Here is a 21,836-nt window from a genome sequence, read left to right on the forward strand (position 1 = left end):
CCCCGCCACCACCACCACCACCCCAACCTGGGTGTGAAGGCTTGGTGGCTTTTCAAATGGCTCGTCTGCAAACCTCAGTCCTCAAAGCCTCTCTTCGGGGCCGGGGGAGCCATTCAAAGCCTCTCTTCGGGGCGAGCCGGGGCTGAGGGGAGCAGAGTCACCTTGCTCCTCCCGCTGGATTTCAGAGGGCTCGGGGCCAGAAAACGGGGACATCTGGAGTTCAGAAGTCGAGGGAAATGGGGAAGAAGCAGGAAGATGAATACGAGATCATCAGCCACACAAAAGAACGGGGCAAAGAGAACCCTGGATGTGGGCACCAGCGTCTGGCAAGGAGGCCAGAAGCAGAGCTAATGAAGCATTTGTGGCGTGGGACGTTTGCCAGCGCAACAAAGAAGAAGCGCTTGAGCTCTGCAGATGTGCCTGGGCCCCCAGAGCAAAATAATGACATAATCACCATCAGTGTCACAGACCAGACCGTATACAAGGTGACGGGGAGGGAAGCCGGAGCCACGGGCACATGGGGGAGGGGGCCTGGCCCGGGGGCGCCCGGGCTGGGGTGCAGGCAGGGTGCACCCTAAGCGGAACCCGCCCCCGCCTCTCCCCTCTAGGCTGGGGGGCTGTTTTACCGGCCCCCCGCCGCTCCTGGTGAAGCCACAGACATGTGACAGGCTGAAGAGGCATTTATTGGGATGGCTGCAAAAGGCCGAATCCCGCGCGCGTTAAGAACAGACAGCAGGGAGGGAGCCTGGAGTCAGACCGCGGGGGTTCGGCTAAGTTCTGAGCGCAAACTTTTGCTCTGGCCGGAGAGTTGACAACTGAGAGCAGTCAGAGCTCCTGGCTGGAACGCCCCACCTTTGCGGGTACTCGTGGCTCCCTACGGGCCAATGTTGCAGGCGTCTAGCAACGCCAGGCACATTTCAGGCACCAGGGGGTGATGGGTGGGCCGTCGGGGTGCGTGGGGCCGCCCCGCCTTCCTCAACAGATGCCCCTGCTCTGCAGCCCGGGCGAGGCCCAGTACAGCTGTCTGGCTTTTAAGTGACTTTTGTCAGTTTGAACGTGAGCGTCTGTGGGAGGAGGGAAAGAACAATAGCCCTGGGGCCTGGAAGAAGAGCTCCCTCACAAAGGGCTTAGGCGGCACCAGTGTCCACTTCCATCGCTTCTCATGAAAGATTCATAAGAATAACTTGAATTTTTTATGATTCCTCACCTCGCCCCCCCTCTGGAGTATGACTATATTATGGTGTCAACCTCCTTTCCCGGGAGGTCTGTTGTGTGGAGAGCTGTGGGGACTGACCCTTCTGGCCACCCGGGCGAGCGACCCCCTCCGTGGGACACAGCGGCCGGGAGGGTCCCCTCAGCCTCGACCGCCACCACACCCTGGGCCCGAACCCCCAGAAGGCCCGTGCGTGGCCCTTGTTACCCTGTGTGACCCGCCGCCCTGACTCCTGCAGTCCTGTTTCCACACCGCCATCTTTCTTTGGTGTCCCGGCCACCAAGAAGCAGCAGAGGGAGAGATCACAGTTGTTTGATGTCCTGTCACCAACACAGGGCAGGCTGGCTGAAGAGAGAAGTGAGGGGAGCGAGGAGACAGCCCTCCACGCCCGGGCACCTGGGAGCTACCGGCCACAGGGACATTCCCTTTCGCAAATGTCTACTGATACCGAGTCCAGGACGCGATGTCAGCACCCTGTCTCCGGGGCCCGCATGAGAACTTGCACCGTCTGTCCCATCAGCACATGCGAGCCAGGCTGGAATGTCAGCCAGGACACAGCATCCACCTCAGCCCTGAACTTCCCTGTCTCCGAAGGACAATTAATTACAAAGGCCTCAGGGTAGGTCGAGGGAAGACGACTGTGTCCTGCCCACGGCGCCTCCACTGCCCCTCGGTGGCTGGCCCGCCCGCCCGCCGGCCTGCCGGGGGGCGGGGAGGGGAAGAGCAGCAGTAGATCATGGGGGGGCGGGGGAGGAAACCAGATTTTTTGTGTGCGCGCCTGCCCTTGTATAATTCTATTCTCACTGTGAACTCATCCATACACAAAACACAAGGACAATTTTTTTTTAAGAGAGAAAAACCACGGGGTAGGTTGTGGTAGCAGCAGGCTTGCAGCGGCGTGTTAAAAAGGATGGTCTTTTCACCAAATCATTTCACAGAGGCAAAACAGACAAACACAAAGCGTCGAGACTTTTTCTCCGACATTAAATGGAGTAACTGATAAGGTCAGACATATGACACCCGAAGAGATGAATCCGTGAACTCTTGAAGTCAAAGGGCCTCTCTGTGCGGAGCAAGAATCTTTCAAAGAGAAGAGATCATAGATTCCCACCGAATCGGCTTTAAACTTTATGAAGCAGGAGGAGAAAAAGCTCTAAGTAGGGAAGCTTGACAGAAGAGCCTTGAACTATTTTCTGAAGGAAAGATGACACCCTCCCTAGGCCATCACAAAACATCTTTTTTTTTTTCTAAAGGTTCTTCTGAACTTTGATATCCGCCAAGACACTGCCATTGAAAGCGGTATAATTATGTGCTATAACCACTGTAGAAAATGCTTTGTTCGCCTCCACAAAGGACAATAAGCAAAGTCAAGCGACGTCGGGGAGTCTTTTTCTTTAAGAATGTTGAGAAAGGTCACAGGATGCTCTAACTAATAAAGCAGGCGAGTAAGGAGGTTTGAAAGTTGTTCTCACTGTGCTTGAATGCGCCCGATGACAAAAAAAAAAAAAATAACCAATAGAGGGTAAACCCACGGCCTGCTTCATTATCTCCATCAACACCTCCAGCCTGACAGGGCCGGCTTCCCAGAGCACGTGGTGTGCACCCCCCACCTGCGCCCCACCGAGAAGTGGGGCGCTTCCATCCAGAAGCTGGAAGAGGAGGCCTCTGGGGTGCCACACCAGCACACAGCGCGGAACCCGAAAAACCTCCGGGTCCGCCACGTGCGCCCATCTATCTGGAGACCATTCGTTTCGTCTCCTGAAAGATCAATTTGGCTTGTCAGAGGCGGACTGGCAAGGAGAAGCGTACGCAGGCCTCTCCCGCAGCCACCCACCAAGCTCGTGTCGTGTGATCATTTCAAGGCTCAGCCGCTTTGAGGCCCAAAGCCCGCTCACAGCGGAGAGCGGCTGCGCGGAGCGTTTCCCAGGCTATCACTCACATTGAAGTGTCTATGTGGAGCAGAGGGTAGCACTTCCTAAATCCACCTGCCCTCGTTTCCCTCTCGAGAGCGTTGGCAAAGGTGGCCTAATGGGCCAAGTCTTCCGTGAACATCTCGTGGACATCGGGAGTGGGCTGGGCATGGAGGGGGTGGGGTGGGGAGATAGGGTGGGGTGGGGTGTGGTGTTAGGGGTGAGTACACAGGGGGTGGGGGGTCGCTTTTGCATCTTCGCTTTCGCCAGGGAAAGTGAGACCCCAGTTCATGGTCTTCCGTCCCCAAACACGGGTCTTCAACATGAGGGTGAGAGAATCTGGGCTAGGCTGGCCCCGCGGACTGCCTGGCTGAAGATGTGTGTGCCTCCTGATACCCAGCGTACACTGGGAGACAGACCTCCCCACCCCCGGGCCCCCATAACCTCCTCTGTGGCTACCAATAAGAGGGAATCAAAAAAAAAAAAAGCAATAAAACCCAACTCACTTGTTCCTAAAGCCGGAGGCATCAACTTGCAAGTGTCTGTCCTGCCCCAAACCCCCACCTCAGACCATCCCCTGCTCCTGGCTGCACGGATATCAAAGTGCTAATGGAGTCAAACAGGGTGATGCATTTTGGGGTCCCTTAAGTGGTGCCATTAACCTTTGCGAGTCACAGAGGTCGGGCACCTAAGTCTGCTTTGCAAAACCTGTAAAGCAGCCTCCGAAATTGACAGCGATCATTACCTCCTCTTGTGCCACAGTAGTGAGGGAAACAAAAAAGCCATAAAATGCAGCTCCTCTTGCTCCTGAAGTCAGAAGTATGATTTAAAAACTGGGAAGGAGTCCCAAACCCCCGTTCCCGCCCCATAAAAAAAAAAAAAAAGAAAAACGTTGGAAGCGCTTCAAAGCCAAGTGCGAATGAAGCATACACCTTTACACCTGGAAAGACAAATTTATTGTTGCCAATCTCATTAAATGTGCGAAGGAGCGAGATGGAGGCTGGAACCGAGCGCCCCTCCCGGCATACCTTGGGGCTCACCTGCCACCAGCAGGCGCGGGCTCTCCCCGCCCAGGCACAAGTCTAAAGGGTACTTCAGGTCTCCGGCGCCTCCTTTCACAACCCCTGCCTGCCCCAAGTCTGAGTACGGGCCAAGAAGCCTGGCCACAGTAAGCAGGAGAAGCTCCCTGGTCACTTAGGAGTCCTGGCTCAGCTCCTGCTTCCATCGGCCCCACCCGTTCCGAGAAACACAGTATGAAGTTTTAGGCCAGCACATGCTTTTTTTGTTCCGTGCCTATCCACCTCATGACGCTCACTCACCTCCAGTGAGTTCATTTTCCTGCAACGCTTGGCTGAATCATCTAGGACAGAGAGATGGGGACGTGCATGGGGCTGTTCCCTATGTCCACGCACAGTGGCTGGGCAGCGGGAGGACTCCGTCAGCAAGATGCTGGAGTGACCCTGGACACCCAGTTGGGTCAGCCCAAGCCTCGGCGGGACCTGGCCCCGCCTCCCGGGTCAAGACTCCCGGACTGTGCGGCGCCATCTTGGTTCAAATCCAGAAGGCGCTGAGGTGGAAGGTTCTGGGCCCCACCGTGGTCTCCGCGTGGCGGGGGGGGGGTCTTCTGTGGCAGGGAAGGGGGTGCGGATGGGGGTGGGCCTGTGGGAACTGTGGCTGGAGTAGGGATCCTGCTTCCTTCTTGCCACTGTTCCAGAAGAATCCACGCCCTGGCTGCAGGAGGAAAAGCCCAGAGTTCTCCCCCACCCCCCCTTAACTCCTTGGAGTCAGTGACAGGTGACAACATTGCCCCCGCGGGCCCGCGAGGGACCCATTTCCAACCAGGGGAGGTCTAGACACCCGAAATATGTGCAAAGGAAGAACTTGACCTTGGAACCCGCCGAGCACCTTGGGACAGCGTTTTAAAGAAGGCTGGTGCCTGCCACCCCAGAAGGATGGCCATGGCAAACCCTCACAGGCTCACTCACACGCTCAAACACTCTTAGCTTCAACTTCAGAGCAAGAGACTCGTTTGAAGGGGCCGGGAGAGGGGAGTAAAGAAGCTCTTAATACCGTTCCTTTGAAATACTTAGCCATCCTCACCAACAGCCTGAGGACGAACCTGCTAGAACATCCCGACATCCCGACCCCACCGTGAGGTCGCGGCTGCTGCAACAGGCTTCCAGATAGTGGCGCAGAACAAGAAGTTTCCCACATTTGAAAGTGCTGAGCCAAAGAAAACTTAGTCTACAACACGTTTGGCAAGAAAAACAAACTGGTTTCAGAGAGCAGGGAAGCAGTGGCTGGCGGCCGTCAAGCGCAAGAGAAACACCCCCTCTTTCCACCTCGTGCCACATCCCAACCTCCAAGTCCCGTGGTCTCAGCTAGCAGAGTCAGCAAAGGCCCGGGGGCGGGGTCTTGCTGGCGCCCCGCCAGACTAAGGGTACCCCATCAGCCCCAAGGGTGCCCATCAACCTGCAGCGGCTCCCTGTCAGTCTCGACAATACATCTGCCTCGTGGCCACACCCCTCACAAGTGCAGACACTGCTTTCTGGGGATCATTTACACACGCGAGGGCCTAGGACGCGCGTGTTGTCCACAACCACGAGCAGAGCGAGCCCAGCGTGTGGCCACTCGGCCGTTAAAAAAGAAGAAACCGTGGCTTTGGGGAGCGCGCGGCGGCTCTCGGCGAAGGAAGAAAGTGAAGACAGTGACCGGATGGGCGCGCTCATAGAAGGAATATAAATAACCACAGACTACAGGCTGGCAATATAACAAAAATAACTCCTGCGCTGGGTGGTGGGGGGCGGGGGGAGTGAGAGATGGGGCGCTGGCATAGGAGCTGCCGGGAGGGCGAGGGAGCAGGTGCAAACGTCCAGGTGTGAAGCCGCGCTCCAAAAATCCCGCCGTTAAGTTAACGAATGGCGAACGAGCGACATTTGTTTGAAAAGGTTGGAAACCCCGGGCTCACTCCCCATCAATTCTCAGAAAACAAGCACAGAGCTCCCGTCAGCTCAGCCCCGGCTCAGAACCAGGGGTGTGCGAGGCTGGGGGGCGGGGGCCGGGCCTCTCGCCTGCACAGGAAGCCTCTGAGTGTGCCCCACCGCCACTTTGGTTCCCCTCGGCAAGGTGGGAGTGGGTAAGGAAAGCGAGGTGGCCCCCTGCTCACCGTTGGGAGGGGTTTCTGGGACAGAGCGAGACGCCAGCAGCCCACGCGACATTTCTAAAGAAAGTGGCCCCTTTTCCAGGCAGAGGGGGGTGAGCAGAGACGCAGCGGGGCTCCTACCTCAAAATCGTTGGCCTTGTTGTAGTGCATGTTGAGGGCCCGGTAGAGCTCACAGTCGCGGGTGATGGCCAGCTCCTCGGTGCTGGTGACCCCGTCGTTGATGGCCTGGCGCGCGTACTTCTCCATCTGGATGTAGTAGAACTCGCGGAAGTTGCTGAACCACTTGATGAGCTGGGAGGTGATGCATCTGTTGAACTATTGAACGGACGCGCGAGAGGGTAAGAAGGCGGCCATATTGGTTTTCCTCGGGGCGTCAGAAGCATCTAAAATCCCCCCTCCCCACCTCCCTGGTGAGCTGTGTTTGTCATTCTGCCGAAACAGGGCCAGGGCCAGGACAGACTTAACCCAGTTGTCGCACAACCTGGGGGCCCCCGGCACCCCATGGCAAACCCCCACACTCCGGAAGGCGAATCAAGGCCCGATGCACGTGATTCTCGTAAGACCAATCTCTCGCGTTCCACTTTTTCTTCGTCTTTTGGTAGGAAAAGCCTCACGGGCATATTTCTCAGGTGCCAACGGTGCTAAGCCCCGGGCACCCCCATGAGCCCGATTTTTTTAAGTGAGAATTCACATCTGCACAGATTCGACACGTTTAGTGCCTTAGTGCGGGAGGTTTTCACACCCAGGGGGCAGACGTTGGCATGTGCTTGTGTGTTTGGTCCCGGGGGATTCCCACAGCTACGGGTGCGGACTGGGTGACCCTCGTGGGCAGGGGAGTCAGCCCAGAAGCCGCTCAGACTCCCACAGCCCTCAGTGAACGCGGCCCAGCCCCTGCCCGCTGGGAGGTGCGGCTTAGACGTGCCACACAGATGGCGGAGGAGTCTTTATTACATTTTTAAAAACATGCCAAGTTACTATAACATGATTACGTTCGAAAACTTTGTTTGCCAAGGTTTCCCGATGACCTTTGTGATGAAGCCGCCCCCTCGAGCCCCACACGTGATGTTATTCTCATTGACAGCCTCTCTTTACTTAAAGGACAGATGCGTCTCAACTTGCCAAGTCAAAACCAATAAATCCTCGGCTTTATTTCAGGCAGGCTGACAGACAGCCCCTGTCTTTTGTCATCGCAGCTTTCCCTTCCCTGGGCCCCCAGAAAAAGATGTACATTCATCAGAAATCAACAAAGACCCCCTTATCAAACACGGGCACGGGAAGCCTCAGGTTCTAAGAAGTCGCCGCTAACGTGTGTCAGCGCTGTAATTACTCCACGGAAAGTTGTTTCTCCACTAGCAACGATAATACATGAATGAAAATTTATGGAAGGAACAAGGAAACAGAAGCAGGGAGACTGGTGTTTCTCCCAAAAGGGCAACTTGCATCATAATTGCCATGGAGTTGCAAGGGCCCTTACAGATAATTGACGAGAAAATGATTAAGTCATCAGCAAATCGCTTCTGCTTGCAAGAGTTCAAACATGTACTTAACCTATCCAAGAATTATATTTTCACTCTGTGTGTCTGCACTGCCTCTATTCAGCCTTGCGGGGAACCCGATTAAAAAGACAACTGAAAGACCCCCCTTATCTGATCTTCTCCTTGCCGATTTCAATAGAACTTAAACCCATTACGATTTGCTGAACTTGGAGTTCTTGCCATTTTATCTCAGCAGTAAAATACACTGTCCAAATTTCCAGACACTGAGATAAGACCCACAGGCCCCCGTGACGGCTTACTGTTCCTTTTTAATTCTTTTAGAATAAGAAACAAAACATTACAAAATGATAGCAGGCCATGCATTGGGGAATGAAAATTGCTTTGACATGGAGATTAGGCTTCTGCATTGTTACAAGACATTGTCTCATATGGACAAGACTACTGTAGAGGAAAAAAAAAATAGAAGGGGATTTCTTTTTTTTTTTTCTAGAATGGTCATGAATGACCTAATGGGCAGGACAAAAAAAAAGTAAGTGCGTTTGCCATTATTTAGGAACGGGACCTAAAGGGAGATTTAAAGCGTATTGTTAGCACATGGAAATACCAGCCAGACAGAATGGGCAAAACAACAGCCTCCCCCGACCAGAAAAGCGAAATAGCCAACACAACAGCCTGAAGGATAGCCATTTCTCCCCTCCGATCAGAGGGCACCGAAACCCTTGCCGGCCACGAGGAAAAGCCGGCCCCCTCCTCTCCGGGAGGTTCACACGGAGTTGGGGGGCGGGTGTAGAGAAAGGGTTCAACTTTAAAGAGTTAATCCCCCCCCCCCACTCGGGTCTGTAGTGGCTTACAAGAAAAGGATCAATTGTTCTATAAAGGAAAGCTCTGTAGTGTGTTAATGTGTTACTGCAAAAACTAATCGCTACAATAAAGAAGCTGTGTTTCCACAGCGCAGGTCTCTGTGACTTTGATTAATGCTTCCCACGGGACATCTCAGCCTCAATATGGGCTGAAGAAACTTCCTAAATATTCAATGAGCATGGTCAAAAGATGTATAAAACAAATCAATCTGACACCTTAATCTGGCTAGGCAGCAGTTGACTTAAGGGGTGGAGCAATCAGATACATCATTTAACACCGCCGCTGGAAAACCCAGAGGCCTGTGCTCTTCCAAGCTGAAATGACGCTGGGTCTGCTTTCCTCAGTGGCCCAACAGTGGGGTGCGGGAGAAGGGGCCCACCCGTGCCGCTCCCGCTGGGCCCTCTCTGTGGGTTTGAGGCCAGAGTGGCTTTTTTTTTTTGTCTGGCTGGATGTTCTGGTGAGGGACTCAGGAGAACGGGAGGCGGTAGATTTCAGGAGTTATGGAAGTCGCCCTGGTTTCCAGGCCCCTGGAGAACTCTCTGTGGGGGGCTCCCCTAGCTGCCTCTTCCCAGGCTAAGTTAAGAGCATTTATCTCTTGCCTAAGTGGAAGTCACTCATGGGGAACTGAGAAACAGCCAGGAGATGTCCTGGCGATGCTGACTCTCTAGGGTTTGAGGGGACCATCTCCCACCATCCGCAGACAGCTGGGGTGGACGAGGTTTCCCTTCTTCAGGAGACAAAATATTTTTGGGCCCTCCCTGGTGGCGCAGTTGGTGACAGCACAGCACTAAAAAGCTAAAGCCACTGCAGCGTGAGTTCGATCCCCGCCTGCCCTGGAGGTGACCACATGGCGCGGGAGACCTCTCCTGACCTGCCCGCTGCTCCCCTCAGTAGTGTAATTCGTCAGTCAGCCTGTTTTGCTCCCCACTCTGTCTCTGGGGAATCCTCTCACCGCCTCCACCCCTCTGGTCTGTACCCCAGTTCTGTATGCACAAACAAATAAATAAATCTTAAAAATAAATTTTCCACTCATGTTGCTTCTCCTGGTGGTTCATTTGCAAAACCATCTTCTGATGGCTGTCGGAGGTGAGCTGACTTTGTGATTTGGGGAGGAACCTTCTGCTGGAAAAGGCATTTGCCCAGAACCAAACTCGAGCGTGTGAGGGTATGTGCTGTCCAGATTCAGAGTCTGGGCTTTCCTTAACGTGAAAGAAATCCAAGGATGACTGCCACTGTGTTCTAGAAAGTTCTGGAACACGTGGCTGGCCTGGGCTGCCCCTTCTGCATACGACTACCCTCTCTCATCAGTGTAAGCTGCAGGAATACACATTCACTTATTACCAAGCCAAGAAAAAACATAATGAGGAAAGTTGGCATTCTCTAATTTATTCCAGAAAGAACAGAGAAGTGACCTTTGGTGATTTTCTGCTTTGCACGATAAGCCCTCGTGTGCCCTCCATTAGGGTGGGAGCTTGGGGGCGAAGGAGGCCCACGTGGACTGTTAAGTCCCCTCCCAGGATGTGTAGAGGATGCACAGAATCTGTCTACAGAGGATTCGCGCTTTTCTAAATCCATCCTTCGCCCAGGTAGACTGTTGCTATTTACAGAGTGGTGATTTGGGAACCTTTTCTTGTGGGTTTACATGGCAGCATATTTATAAAGCTACAGCCCAGGCATGAGTCTCAGGTGCCCCCACCCCCCCACGCTCAGCCCTCCCACATTCACACCTATTGCTCAAGATGGCTGCTTGTCACCGCCCTGATGACCACTATCTCCTCCCTTGTGACGCTCTCTGGGCTCCCCTGAATGAAGGCTCCATACAACTAAAATGAGTGAGTATGATTACTACATCACAGCCCTGGGGGCTGGTGGCGGCCCCCAGCTGGACAGGGCGGCTGTGGACACACACACACCCGCGCCCTTAATGACCTCTCCCTCTTCTGCTGCCCCTCTCGGAATCAGAGTGTGAGGGAGGAGCCCAAGAAGAGGAGCTTTGCCAGCGTCTGCTTGGCTCTAGAAGCTGGCCTGTCCTCAACCTGTTGACAGACTTCCTCAGACGTGTCTATGTTAGGTGACCGTCCTCCTGAATTCTTCCCCTGGCCTCCAGCGGCCCACGGCCTCTTTTGTGCTTAAGGATTTCTAGCCGTCGGGGCTGCCCTGCCTTCCCATCCGGCCTGGCTTGCTGGCACTGCAGCAGCACAGTCAAGGCAAGAGAGAGCGAAGACTAAAGTTGATACACAACTCCAAAGCAAACAGGAGGGGAAACAACATTTCTTAGAAAGCCAAATAAAGCAGAAGCTGCCCTGAGGGGCCTGCCCGTGGCCCAGGATAGCAGCCAAGGTGGTGGGCACAGACCCCCCCGACATAATGGGGAGGCCTGGCCTGTCTGGGTAGCGTGAGAGTGCTCACTAGCACATGGAAGGCCTGGAACAGGTGGGGGTAGACAAGACCGATCGGGGGGAGCCCCACTCAGCTCTAATCAGCTCATCTTAGCTAATGTCAGTTGGACCAAGGTCCTCGGATCGCGGCCTCCTCCTCGTCCTCTCAACCCATCGTTGTTGTGAAAAGTTGCAGAGGCTGACCAACGTGAGGTCGAGCAAGTGATGCCTTCCAGCGGGCGCAGACCCTGGCGGGTCCCGGCAGGCAGCACGGCGGGACCAGGAGGGCCTGTGTTCTAGCAATGAGCAAGGCTGCAGCTGTAAAGCCATAGCTTTCATATCCTCATTTGAATAATGTGTCCTGAATCTGTCACTTTATTCATTCTCCTTATGCTCAGTGTACTCTACATCAACAACAAATTAAGTTGTAAATAAGAGACAATCATCACTTTTGTGTTTAAGCAGCTACTGCATAGAGAATTTCCATGTACGTTCCTTCTCAACGGGGAGGGGGGAGAGGTGCTCGAGTTAGCTTTCAGAAGCATAAATATGGGAAATAAACAAAAACAAAAACAGGAACAGTTGACTGTTGAGAGGAGGGGGGGGAAGGATCCCCAAAAGCCGAGCACCCAGGACCAGCTGAAATGTCGACCAGGAAGCCAGGAGAACGTCTCAGGAGAGCTGGGTCTCCCGACCACCCCGGGCCAGGGCTCGCGGGCGCCCCGGTGCTGTGGGATACAGGGGCCTCCCTAGCCGGACCCTTTGCCCGAGCAGACAGATGACTGCCACACCGGCCTCACTCACACCGTCGCTGTCTCTGAGGCCCCTCACCCAGCGCGCACGGAAATGGAAGACGAGAAAACGCCTACCTTGACGTCGGAGAAGTAGGTCTTCAACATGTTGGAGCTGGGGTAGCGGGTATAAAAGAACATGAGCTTCGCTTTTTTCAAGTGATTGGGGGACAGCCCTTCCTGCATGTGGGACGCAATGGTTAAGGATGGTGTCCTGTCCACGCGAACACCTGCCCCCACCCACCCACCCAAAGAGTCAGGGCCCCAGCACGCCCAGGGGAAGGGCAGCGGCCCTGGCCACGGCATCCACGGCCCACGGCCACCACCGGCTGGACTGACCGCTGCCTGCTGGAGGTGGCCGAGGGGAGGTGGGGAAGCCCCTTCCGCCCAGTCCTTGGGGATGGCCCGGCCGTCCATATTGGCTGGTCTAGTACAACTATAAGTTCACTGTTGCTAAGGAGATAAATGTGCCCCCATGTACAGCTCAACTCTTATCATGAGGGCTTTTTCTTCTTGGCAATTACAGTTCTGTTTGTTCTTCTCTCCACTCTCTGCAGTTTACATTAAATTATTTTATGAACATACGTGGAAATAGAAAATGCATTATTTGCTAATTGTGTCCTTTGAAAGAAGCTCAAACTTGGGAGGGGGTCGTTCTAGCAGAGAGAGAGACAGAAAGAGAGAGAGACAGAGAGAGAGACAGAACAGAGAGGCGTGTCGCTTCTGTGAAAGCAAGATTCCAACCCAATCCAATTGGCCTCTCCTGGATTTATAGTTAACTCCTTTGAGTGGTGGGTCTCACAAATCGATAAGTGTGGGTTAGCAGATCAATAAATGGCCACTTACCCAAAATAAGAAGGCCTATTTATCTGGAAACATCATTACCTTTTAGATCTGTAAACAGCAGCATCTACAACAGTTCCCAGGAGAACGCAAAGCTAACCATAACAATCCTGGCTTCCTGATTCTCCTCAGATTCTTGGCGCTGTGCACAGACTGGGGTAGGGCAGGCTGGTCACATCTGTGCTGCAGCCTGGCCCTGCCATTTCCTCAGCAAATTAATGGCTTTATAATTTATCAGAAATAAAGATGCACGTGGAGAAAATCAATGTGGTCCCCCACAAGGTCAATTAAGGGTCCTTCCTAGAAGCTTCTCTAAGGATTTTCTCTTAAGAGAGAGTCTGGGGAAAAGAAGAAAAAGAAGGAGAAAAAAGAAATACACACACATACTAGCTAGCAAAAATCTCTGCTCTTAGGAAGCGAGGCAAGAGAGCACAGATCTGTGTGCGAGGTGAAGTCGGGGTGGGGTTGAACACGGCATGCATGATTTTAGGATTTTAGGAACAGGGAGACATGCAGGAGTTAGAGAAGCAACATCAAATTAATACTGATAATAAGCTCCTGACAAACTTATAACAGGCTGTTGAACGGAAGACTCATGAGATGTCCCTTTCACATCCTGCCGATTTATAAAAGATCACCTCGGGGCCCTCCCTGGTGGCGCAGCGGGTTAAAGCACAGCACAAAGAAGCTTAAGCCACTTCCGCACGAGTTCGATCCCCGCCTGCCCCGGAGGAGATCCACCTGGCGAGGCAGACCTCTCCTGACCCGCCCGCTGCTCCCCTCAGCAGTGGGCTTCGTCGATCTGCCTGTTCTGCTCCCCACTCTGTCTCTGGGGAGTCCTCTCACCCTCCGCATCTCTGGCCTGTACTGTATCTCACCCTCCGCATCTCTGGCCTGTACCCCAGTTCTGTATGAATAAGTAAATAAATCTTAAAAAAAAAAATCACCTCATACGTAGGAAAGTTCAATGCCCCCACCACCACCACCACCATCTGAAAATAAACAGGGGAGAAAGAAATGGTGATCTCTGGGCACCAGCCGAAGCCGCTTCACGGAACTTGTGTTTTTGTTTGAGATCCTTAATGATTGCAAAGACATAATTTATGGCTGACATATTTTTTGAGTCAAGGAGAGGGCTAGTCACCTCCATGGGTGCAGAGACAACCGGGAGTCGCACTTGGAGACCATCTGTCCAGATGGATAAGTGAAATCATAATGGCAAGCTGTCTCCTAGCGCCTCGTGATAAGACTTGTAGACAAGTCCAGCCTCCGACAAACATTCCCAGATCTGGGTTCTAATCTTCTCTTTTACAGGGCGCCCACCCCCCTCTTTCCCCGCGAATGATAATGAATGTATTCAAACGCGGCCACATCTCCCAAACTGTTTGCCTGTGCTTGTCAGATAGTACACGACTATCAAAACTTCCCGGAGCTTTCCAGACACTTCAATTAGACAGAGATGTTCTGGTTCATTTTATTAAAAAACAAAACAAAACAAAAACCCCAGAAAAGCAAACCTCTCTCTCCCCCTCTCTCTCTCTCTGGATTGGAACTTCGAGGCTTTTTAGCTCATGAAAAAACACGCTTCCCGTTTGAACTTCTCTATTCTCTAGTGTCATGTTCACTTGATAAAATGTTTGCTGCAGATAATACTTGGAATTGATCCGCTCCAACGGAACACAGAATAAATCTCAATCTCTTGATCGCACGATGGAGATAAAATGCCTGCAACGTATAGGTCTCTAATCAACTATTAAAAATAGCTAATGAAACCCGCAAAAGCCAACAGTTAGATAATCCTTTTTTTTTTTCCTCTTCAAAATAAATCTGAACCGACCCATTGGTTAATTTCCCTTTTAAGTGCTTGTGCTGAAAAGGAACCGTCCTTCCAAGAAAGCTCTAGCTGTTTCCAGGATACTTACACACGTACAATGAGTCATGATGGAAGGACTCAGTAAACATACAGCTGTACGGAACACGAGCTAAGCTCCATTCAAGGCCAGGAAAGAAAATGAGCAGAAATAAATATTGAGGAGGTGAGGGGAGGGGAGGAGAGGCAGGCGGGGGAGGGGGATGGAACTCAAACAAGCTTGGTCCTGGCAGCATCATGGCTTTGCTTCAATTCTCTTAGCCCTAGCTTTGTGAAGACAGATGACATTCAATTCTATGTGTAATGCAAAATACACAATAACTGCTGAAACTTGAGCCGGCTGCCAGGTGTAAAAAAAAAAAAAAAAGGAAAGGAAAGGAAAGGAAAAAGAAAAAAAAAAAAAGAAAAGATGATAAATCCATAAATTAATGAAAGACATCTGCTGTGGAATAGAAAAGATCAGAGAAGTGAGGACGGCCGTGTTCAAACAGCCTGTGTGGTGTGTGTTTATCCAGCACAATATAACCTAACCTCAACAGCCAAGAGGCCAGTGAAAAAATAAGGCACAGGGAGAAGAAACCCTCCCCGCCCCCACTGAACCCGGGGCTGTCCAGGGGCCGACAGTTAACTGCCCAGCACTTAAGTGGGCCAGGATGCCTAACAGTTTCTAAAACTCCCCTGAAACCCGGGAATGGCAGCTAACCCTGAGTGCGGCCGGGAGGGACGACCAGACGACCAGGCTGTGCCTTGGGGGAAATAGTCTGGGCTCCCTGGGTAGCCAGGCAGTGTTGGGGAGATGAGCATCTCCGGATTATTTCTGATGGGAGAAATTAATTTTCCTTCACCTGCACGTTTTAAAGCTCTTACTCCTGTTCACCTGAGCGGCTTAAAATGGGGCGCATGCAAATCCCTGGGGCCTCCCCCAGGCTGTTTTTCTTGAGTGTGAAGGACAAGGAGGAAGCCTGTTGGCTGTGGCTTTTAGAATTTGAATAAAATTTAGGATTTGATTAAATTGACTCATTTGCAAAGATACTAAGTCCATTTTTTATATCCAAGATGTGGGCTCCGAGGCCAGTGATCTGGCATCCAGCAGACCCCGCCTGCAGCCCCCACTTTCTTTGTGACCAGGCCGGAGTCCCACTATATACACACAACGGGTTCAGTGGGCAACTCAGAACGGGCGTCTTTGATAAGCTGGTGTTCTTAATAGTTCTTATCTTGGCGACTTTGTTCAAAGAAACAGATGGTGCCCTTTGGAGTGGGAAATAATGGTTCCTTAAGAATTCAACGATCGGTTGCCATTTGGAAAGCCAGGAAGTAAAAGTGAAAGCAGTCGTGACCATCACCACCACCCTCACTGGCCCATTTCACTCCATCTCTGTGGACAGTTTTCTAGAACAGCTGGAGAGCAGATTCCAGAGTGATTTTCTAGGCTGAGAACTGAGCCGAACCTCTCTGCGAGGCCCAGAGATTTCCTTAAGCTCAGACTGGAGAGAACTGGGGCTTCGCATCATCAGGGAGATCTGGGGAGACTCAAGACCAGGAGGATGGAGAGAAAAGTGGATGCCCCCACCTGTTGAGGGGGCATGGCCATAGGAAAGGACCTGCCTGTCTTCCGGAAAGCCCTGCAGCGGTACTGAGAACAGAGTAGAGAGAGAAAGAAAAACAGGAGAGAAAGTCAGAGGGGTTACACTGAGCAGCCGCTGCTCCCCAAGATGCAGATTACTGGGCCACCCCAAAGCCAGGTAGCAGCAGCTGACATTTCCGATCTCCAGTGTCTCCAAAGCGCTGAGGCTGCCGGGAAGCCAGAGGAAAGGTGGCCGGCTCTAGAAGCAGCCAGGGTCTCCCACCAAGCCCAGGCGGCCTGAGAAAGAAAGGGAGTCCTTGCCATTCAAATTCTCGGCATTCCTCAGGGGATTTAGAGAGGGTGAGACAATAAGGGAGCCACCACTTAGCTAGCTGCAAGATTTTCTTCCTGGAAGACCCAACTTGGAGGGAGGTGGGCTGGGGTGGGGGAGGCACAATTATCTGGGGAGAATGAAAGGGCTCATTTCAAAAAAAACATAACTGGCAGTTGGATTTGAGAGAGTTTTCTAGGGCTGGAAGACCTGGCTTCAGAGAGGCACCAAGACAGAGTGTGTTAGAGAGAGCCAGAGAGAGACACACACCAGAGCCAAGAGCTGGGCTTCAGGACAGCACCTGCCTGCCCAGGACAGACGTCCAGCGACATCCCTGTCTTCAGACCTCCCCTCTCCTCACCGGCAGCTGCAATCCAGGTGTTCTCCTGATGTGTGTTGCCTGCGTGTGCCAGGTAGGGGAAGCTCATGGTTGCTGAACTGAACTTTAGGTCCTTAGGAGACAGTGGTGAGCAGAGGCCACCGCCAGCCTCCTCCGAGTCAGGCCCTAAGGTTCCGGTTCTTACGCTCAGAGCTGGAGAACTTCCTCTCCAGGGAATGGGCCCCTGTCTTTGTTCACCTGCCCGAGTGGGTCTCGGGCTGGTGACGCCTGCTTACCTGAGTGAAACCTTCAGGGTCTCCTGGGAGCTGGCTACAAGGCAGACTTCACCCCACCCCACCTTCCCCACCCCCAGAAACCATCACCCCACCCCCACGGCGTGGCTGGGACTCGGTACTGACGAGGCAGCCCCTGAGCTGAGCTTCTAAAATGTCAGTCTCTAGTCATCAAGACGATTGCTCAAAATCCTCAATTTAGCAACAGCCAAACTGCTAAATTTTACATCCATCTGGTAATTGATTCTAACAGAACAGAAACATACCTCCACCTGCCGCCCCCCCAACTCCCGTGTCACTCTTCTGCTCCCCCAAACACCCACAAGCACACTATTTTACCAAATTCACCGGAAGGATGGCACCACAGAGAAAAAGCCCACAGCCGTCCCTTACAAAGAGCGTGTTTTCCGAGGGCTCACAAAAACTCTAACTGGCCTCTGAATATAATCGGCAGGCTGTGGATGTGAGAAACGGAGGAGATCGTCGCCAGCCAGTTTTGAAGTCACATACAGCTGAGTTTTTATATTTAATTGTGCTCTCTGGCTTTCCAAAATAATGTGCTTTGTGTATTTTGGGACAAAGGTTTCTGAACAGAGAACCAGCTGCCTTGGGCCCAAAGAGCAGGCCTTGGGAGAACATGGGAGACCCAGAGCTGCCTGAATAAATCAGTACCTGTCTAATTTCCTTAGAAATCAAGAAACAAAAACAAAGCCCACCCGCCCCCCAACACAAAACACCACCACCCAAGTCTCCCCTGAAACCTGAAGAGCGACTCTGACGCCCCCCTCTCTCCATCCTTTTTTCCTTCCATCTTTCCAACAGCTCAGCAAAGAGAAAGACTAAGAGAACAGGAAGCCCAGAAGAAAACACTGCTGGGGAGCAAAGACGACCCCAGTCCTGGGGGACACCTCGACCCCACCCCAGCAAGCCATGGATTCCAGAGGTGGTTTCGTGGCGCCTCCGGGCATCAGAGGGGCCTGCGGGTTGCTGACAGCCTACCGCTTGGAATAAGAGGAAAGACAGCGCTCTTTCTAGAAAGTTCTGGTGCCTTCTAGAAAGTTCTGGCTCTTTCTAGACAGTTCTGGCTCTTTCTGGAGCACCCAAGAAGCTACTCATCTACACCAGCCTAGGGTTGTGCACACCTGGGGGAGACCCTGCGGGCCTGGAGAGGGCTGGGCCGGCTCCCCCCACCACCCCGGGCCCCCAGGGGAGCAGAAAAGGATATTGCGCTTCCCGAGTAGGGCGAGATTTCAGACATGTCCTGAAGGTCACCGCACTCGGACTTGATGAGCGACAGGGAGAGGCCTTCGGCGGCGCTGGGCGGGTGAGCTGGCGAACAGGGGTGGTGGCTGAGGTGGTGGGAGGACATCTTGGTCCTCAGGCTCGTGGTGTCCCTCGTTAAGTCTAAGGACTCCGGGGAGGCTCTGTCTTTTGCCGAGAACGAGCCGGAGGGAGCACCTAAGGGACTCTGGAACGGGTAGGCCATCAGGGGCAGGGGGAAGGGGTGGCGGAAGGTGGACGTGGTGAAGCCGGCCGTGGCCGAGAGGGGCGACTGGTGGAGGGGCTGGTGGTGGCCGCCGGCGGGGGGCCCGGGCGCCGACTGGTCGGAGGAGTTCTTGCGTACCACCAGGGGCAGGGCCTCGGTCTGGTCGGCGGAGCTGGGCATCTGCACGGCGCCGAAGGTGTCCAGGGGGTTGGGGATGATGACGTCCCCAAAGCATTGCAAGCGCTGGTTGGCCGTGTGGAAGTTGTGGTTGTCGCCGTTGACGGCGAAGCGGGCCTGCGGGATCTGCAGCGGCGGGAAGCCCTGAGGCACCTGGCGAGAGGGCTTGGCGGCGAAGACCTTGACCACGGTGTCCACCACCTGCGCCATGGCCGTGTTGAGCTCCTGCTTCAGCGTCTCAGCCAGGTGCTTGCCCTCCGGCTGCAGGGCGTTGGGGCCCGGGTCGCGCTCCTTGTGGCCGCCTTCCCGCTTGGGCTTGTTCTCTGCCAGCTCCTGCTCGCGGATCAGGGCCCGCGCGCGGTCGATGAACTGCCCCGGGTCCAGCTCGCACAGCTCCGTGTCGGAGCGGCCCACCGAGTCCTGAGCCCGGGCCTCCAGCATCTCGGAGCGCATGCTGTCTTCGGAGAGGTTGCCTTCCTCGTCGTTCTCGGAGTCCGTGCTGTCGTAGATCTGGTAGAACTTCTCCTGCAGCTGGCGCAGCTGCTTCTGCATGTCTTCCAGCTGCTGCTTCAGCTGCCTCCGCTCTTCGCGTTTCTGCTCCTTGCGGGCCGACACCAGCTGCCGGAAACTCTGCTGCTGCTGCTGAGGCAGCTTCTGCTTGCGCTTGTTTTCCCGGTAACTTTCCCGGGGGCTCACCGACGGCGGGGCCAGCTCTCTCTCATTTTCATTGCCCCTTAACGCCACGCTGGGAGAATGGCTCATCCCGCGAATGATGTTCTCCACCCGCGCGCGCTTGGCTCTCAGGTGCTCGTCACAGAAGCGATCCACGTCGAACTGGCTCATGGCGGGCCTGCCAAACGGCGAAAGACACTCGGGGGGGCTGTCTCGCGAAGAGTTGCTGCATATATCTTCCTGGTGCACCTCGGAGCCGGTGCTGGAGAGGCCGCTGGCTTGGAAACTGGGCTCTGTACCTCCGTTTTTGGTCATGTTATTTTTCAGCAGCTGGGAGATGATCGTCGCCCCTGGGAAAGGCATCATGGCGTCTTCGTAGGAGTTGGCCCTCTTCAGCAGCTTGCGGAGCACGTTGGATTTCTCCCCGTCCGGGTGTTGCACCACCGAGTACTCCACTTCCTGCTCTGAACCTTGCGGATTCATGGCGCTGAAGAGCGTGGCTCTGGCCTTAGCAAAAAACGCAGACGCGGTCCCTACCGTCCTCTTCACCCCAATGTCAACTCTTCTCCTCTTGGTTTGCCGGCTTAAGAGGCCTCTGCTGTCATGGTCAGGCATCACTGGGCAGTTATTGTGCCATCTTCAAAAGCTCGTCAGCTGGGCACAGCTCAAGAATCCCGGGACCCTGGCCAACAGAACAAAAGGGCTGATGAATCATTTTCTTTAAATTTCTCCAAATTTCCTGACCTCAATCCTGAATCCAATGCAAAATGCATAGGCTCTGGGATTTATGGCACATTACAATTATTGCAATTTATTATGCACTCTGCTTGAAATGAAACATTTTTAAATATTTCTGCTCCACTGGTTTAAGATGGATTAAGATTAAAAAAAAAAAAAAAAAAAAAAGCCCGAACTGCTTAAGCACCAGTAATATGATTCTCTTTTCACAAATGCCTAAAATGATACTGTTTATCTTCAGAAGAAACAGTAGATTATAAGAACACAGCCTCTGACAAGCAATTGATTAGATTTGGGGCGTTGAGGAGAGAAGAGGCGAGTGGCCTACCCTTAAGAAATAAGGCTCAATTTTGAGAGAATTGGGAGGTGAGAAATGTGGACGAGAGACTCTATCTCTGCCTTGCAATCACTGCGAAAGGAGAAACACTCTCAGACAAATGCAGATCTCTCACACCCCCCTGGATGAAGCCGTATTTCCAGATCTTGTTGGGAAATGCATGCACAGATACTCACTTCACAGATCTGCTTATTTAGTGACGATACACACTTTTATTAGCGAAACGATCCTAGCTGTATCTGTTGCTAGGTTTTCATGTAAGCATGAGGATATTTCTAAATTTTCCCAGTGACTGAAATTATGATCAAGTTGAGCTGAGTGCAAAGGAGAAGGTTGTCACATTTCAGAGATCACAATGTGGAACCTGGAGTTCCGCAGGAAAAACACTCCTTCAGCCCTACTTTGCTTCTGGCAAAATTGGTTCCAAATAAGACTTCACCTGCCTGGAGAAACTCTTTAACAGAAAGCACCAGCGAATTTATTTCTCTCACCAATGAAAGGGGGAAAAAAAAAACAAAACCACACAACCAAACTACTGAAAGAGGACACAGAAGAGACACGATCCAGCGTGTGAGGAATATTACCTATTTCTGCGCCTCATGTCCCATTGTTTCTTGGGAACACAATATAAAAAGAGAACATCCTTCCTTGCATTTGACAAAAGGCACTTGACATATTTTATGGCTTTATTCACGAGTGATGCTAGCCCCAAATTCTGTCTAAATGGAAGATGTCACATCTCTTTTGCTCACAATTATCATTTGATGAGGAAAATGAAAATATTTTTTCACACGGGGTTTATCTAATGTGAAACTTCACGTTTGCTTAACAGAGCACATCTTCACAATAACAGAGTCCACTGCCAAAGGCAGCGTGCAGAGCCCTGGAACTAGTCCCATCTCTTTCGGTTCACCTGTAAAAACATCTACGCGCTCCCTACGACTGCATCTGTGGCTAGTTTTAAAGAATGACTATCCATGCAAACAGGCATCATTTCAGCATGAAATAACCTGTAAAAATCAAGAAAATGCTCAACGCGTACATGGCGATGTGCCTATTTTTTTTAAGCCTCTAAGATTTCATCTTCGAGAGTCCTGGGAGCATCTGTGCTTCTTTAAATAATTTTCATGTGCTGGAGGAGAAAATACTTGGGCTATGCTCGAGGGTAAAAGCTCCTGAACTTGGACTGGACAGAGAGATGGAGAACTTCACCATGGGACTGAAAATCAAAGTCAAAAGGGATGGAGACCCTTTCCACGTGAAAATAAATAAGCCACCAAAAACGATCACGCACAAAAATGCCATGGAAAATATTTCACGAACACGGCAGAGCTGAAATGGCAGGAGTAGGTGTCAGGTAGGTGAGAGAGAGAAAAAAGACAGAGAGACAA

General features: G+C 52.6%; 1 protein-coding gene across 1 annotated transcript in view; it reads right to left on the reverse strand.

The window, feature by feature from the left end:
* The window catches only part of PROX1 (prospero homeobox 1), a 33,202-nt gene extending 13,150 nt beyond the window's left edge, over positions 1 to 20,052 (reverse strand). The window contains exons 1-3 of the mRNA XM_004694920.2: positions 18,261 to 20,052; positions 11,891 to 11,998; positions 6,407 to 6,601 (exon numbers count right to left, since the gene is read on the reverse strand). Coding sequence (XP_004694977.1) covers positions 6,407 to 6,601; positions 11,891 to 11,998; positions 18,261 to 19,985 — 2,028 coding nt within the window. The 5' untranslated portion in view covers positions 19,986 to 20,052. The remainder of the gene's footprint in view (positions 1 to 6,406; positions 6,602 to 11,890; positions 11,999 to 18,260) is intronic.
* Positions 20,053 to 21,836: the final 1,784 nt, after the last annotated feature.

Source organism: Condylura cristata, unplaced genomic scaffold (assembly GCF_000260355.1).
Source record: "Condylura cristata isolate star-nosed mole 26May11 unplaced genomic scaffold, ConCri1.0 scaffold00050, whole genome shotgun sequence".
Taxonomy (NCBI): domain Eukaryota; kingdom Metazoa; phylum Chordata; class Mammalia; order Eulipotyphla; family Talpidae; genus Condylura; species Condylura cristata.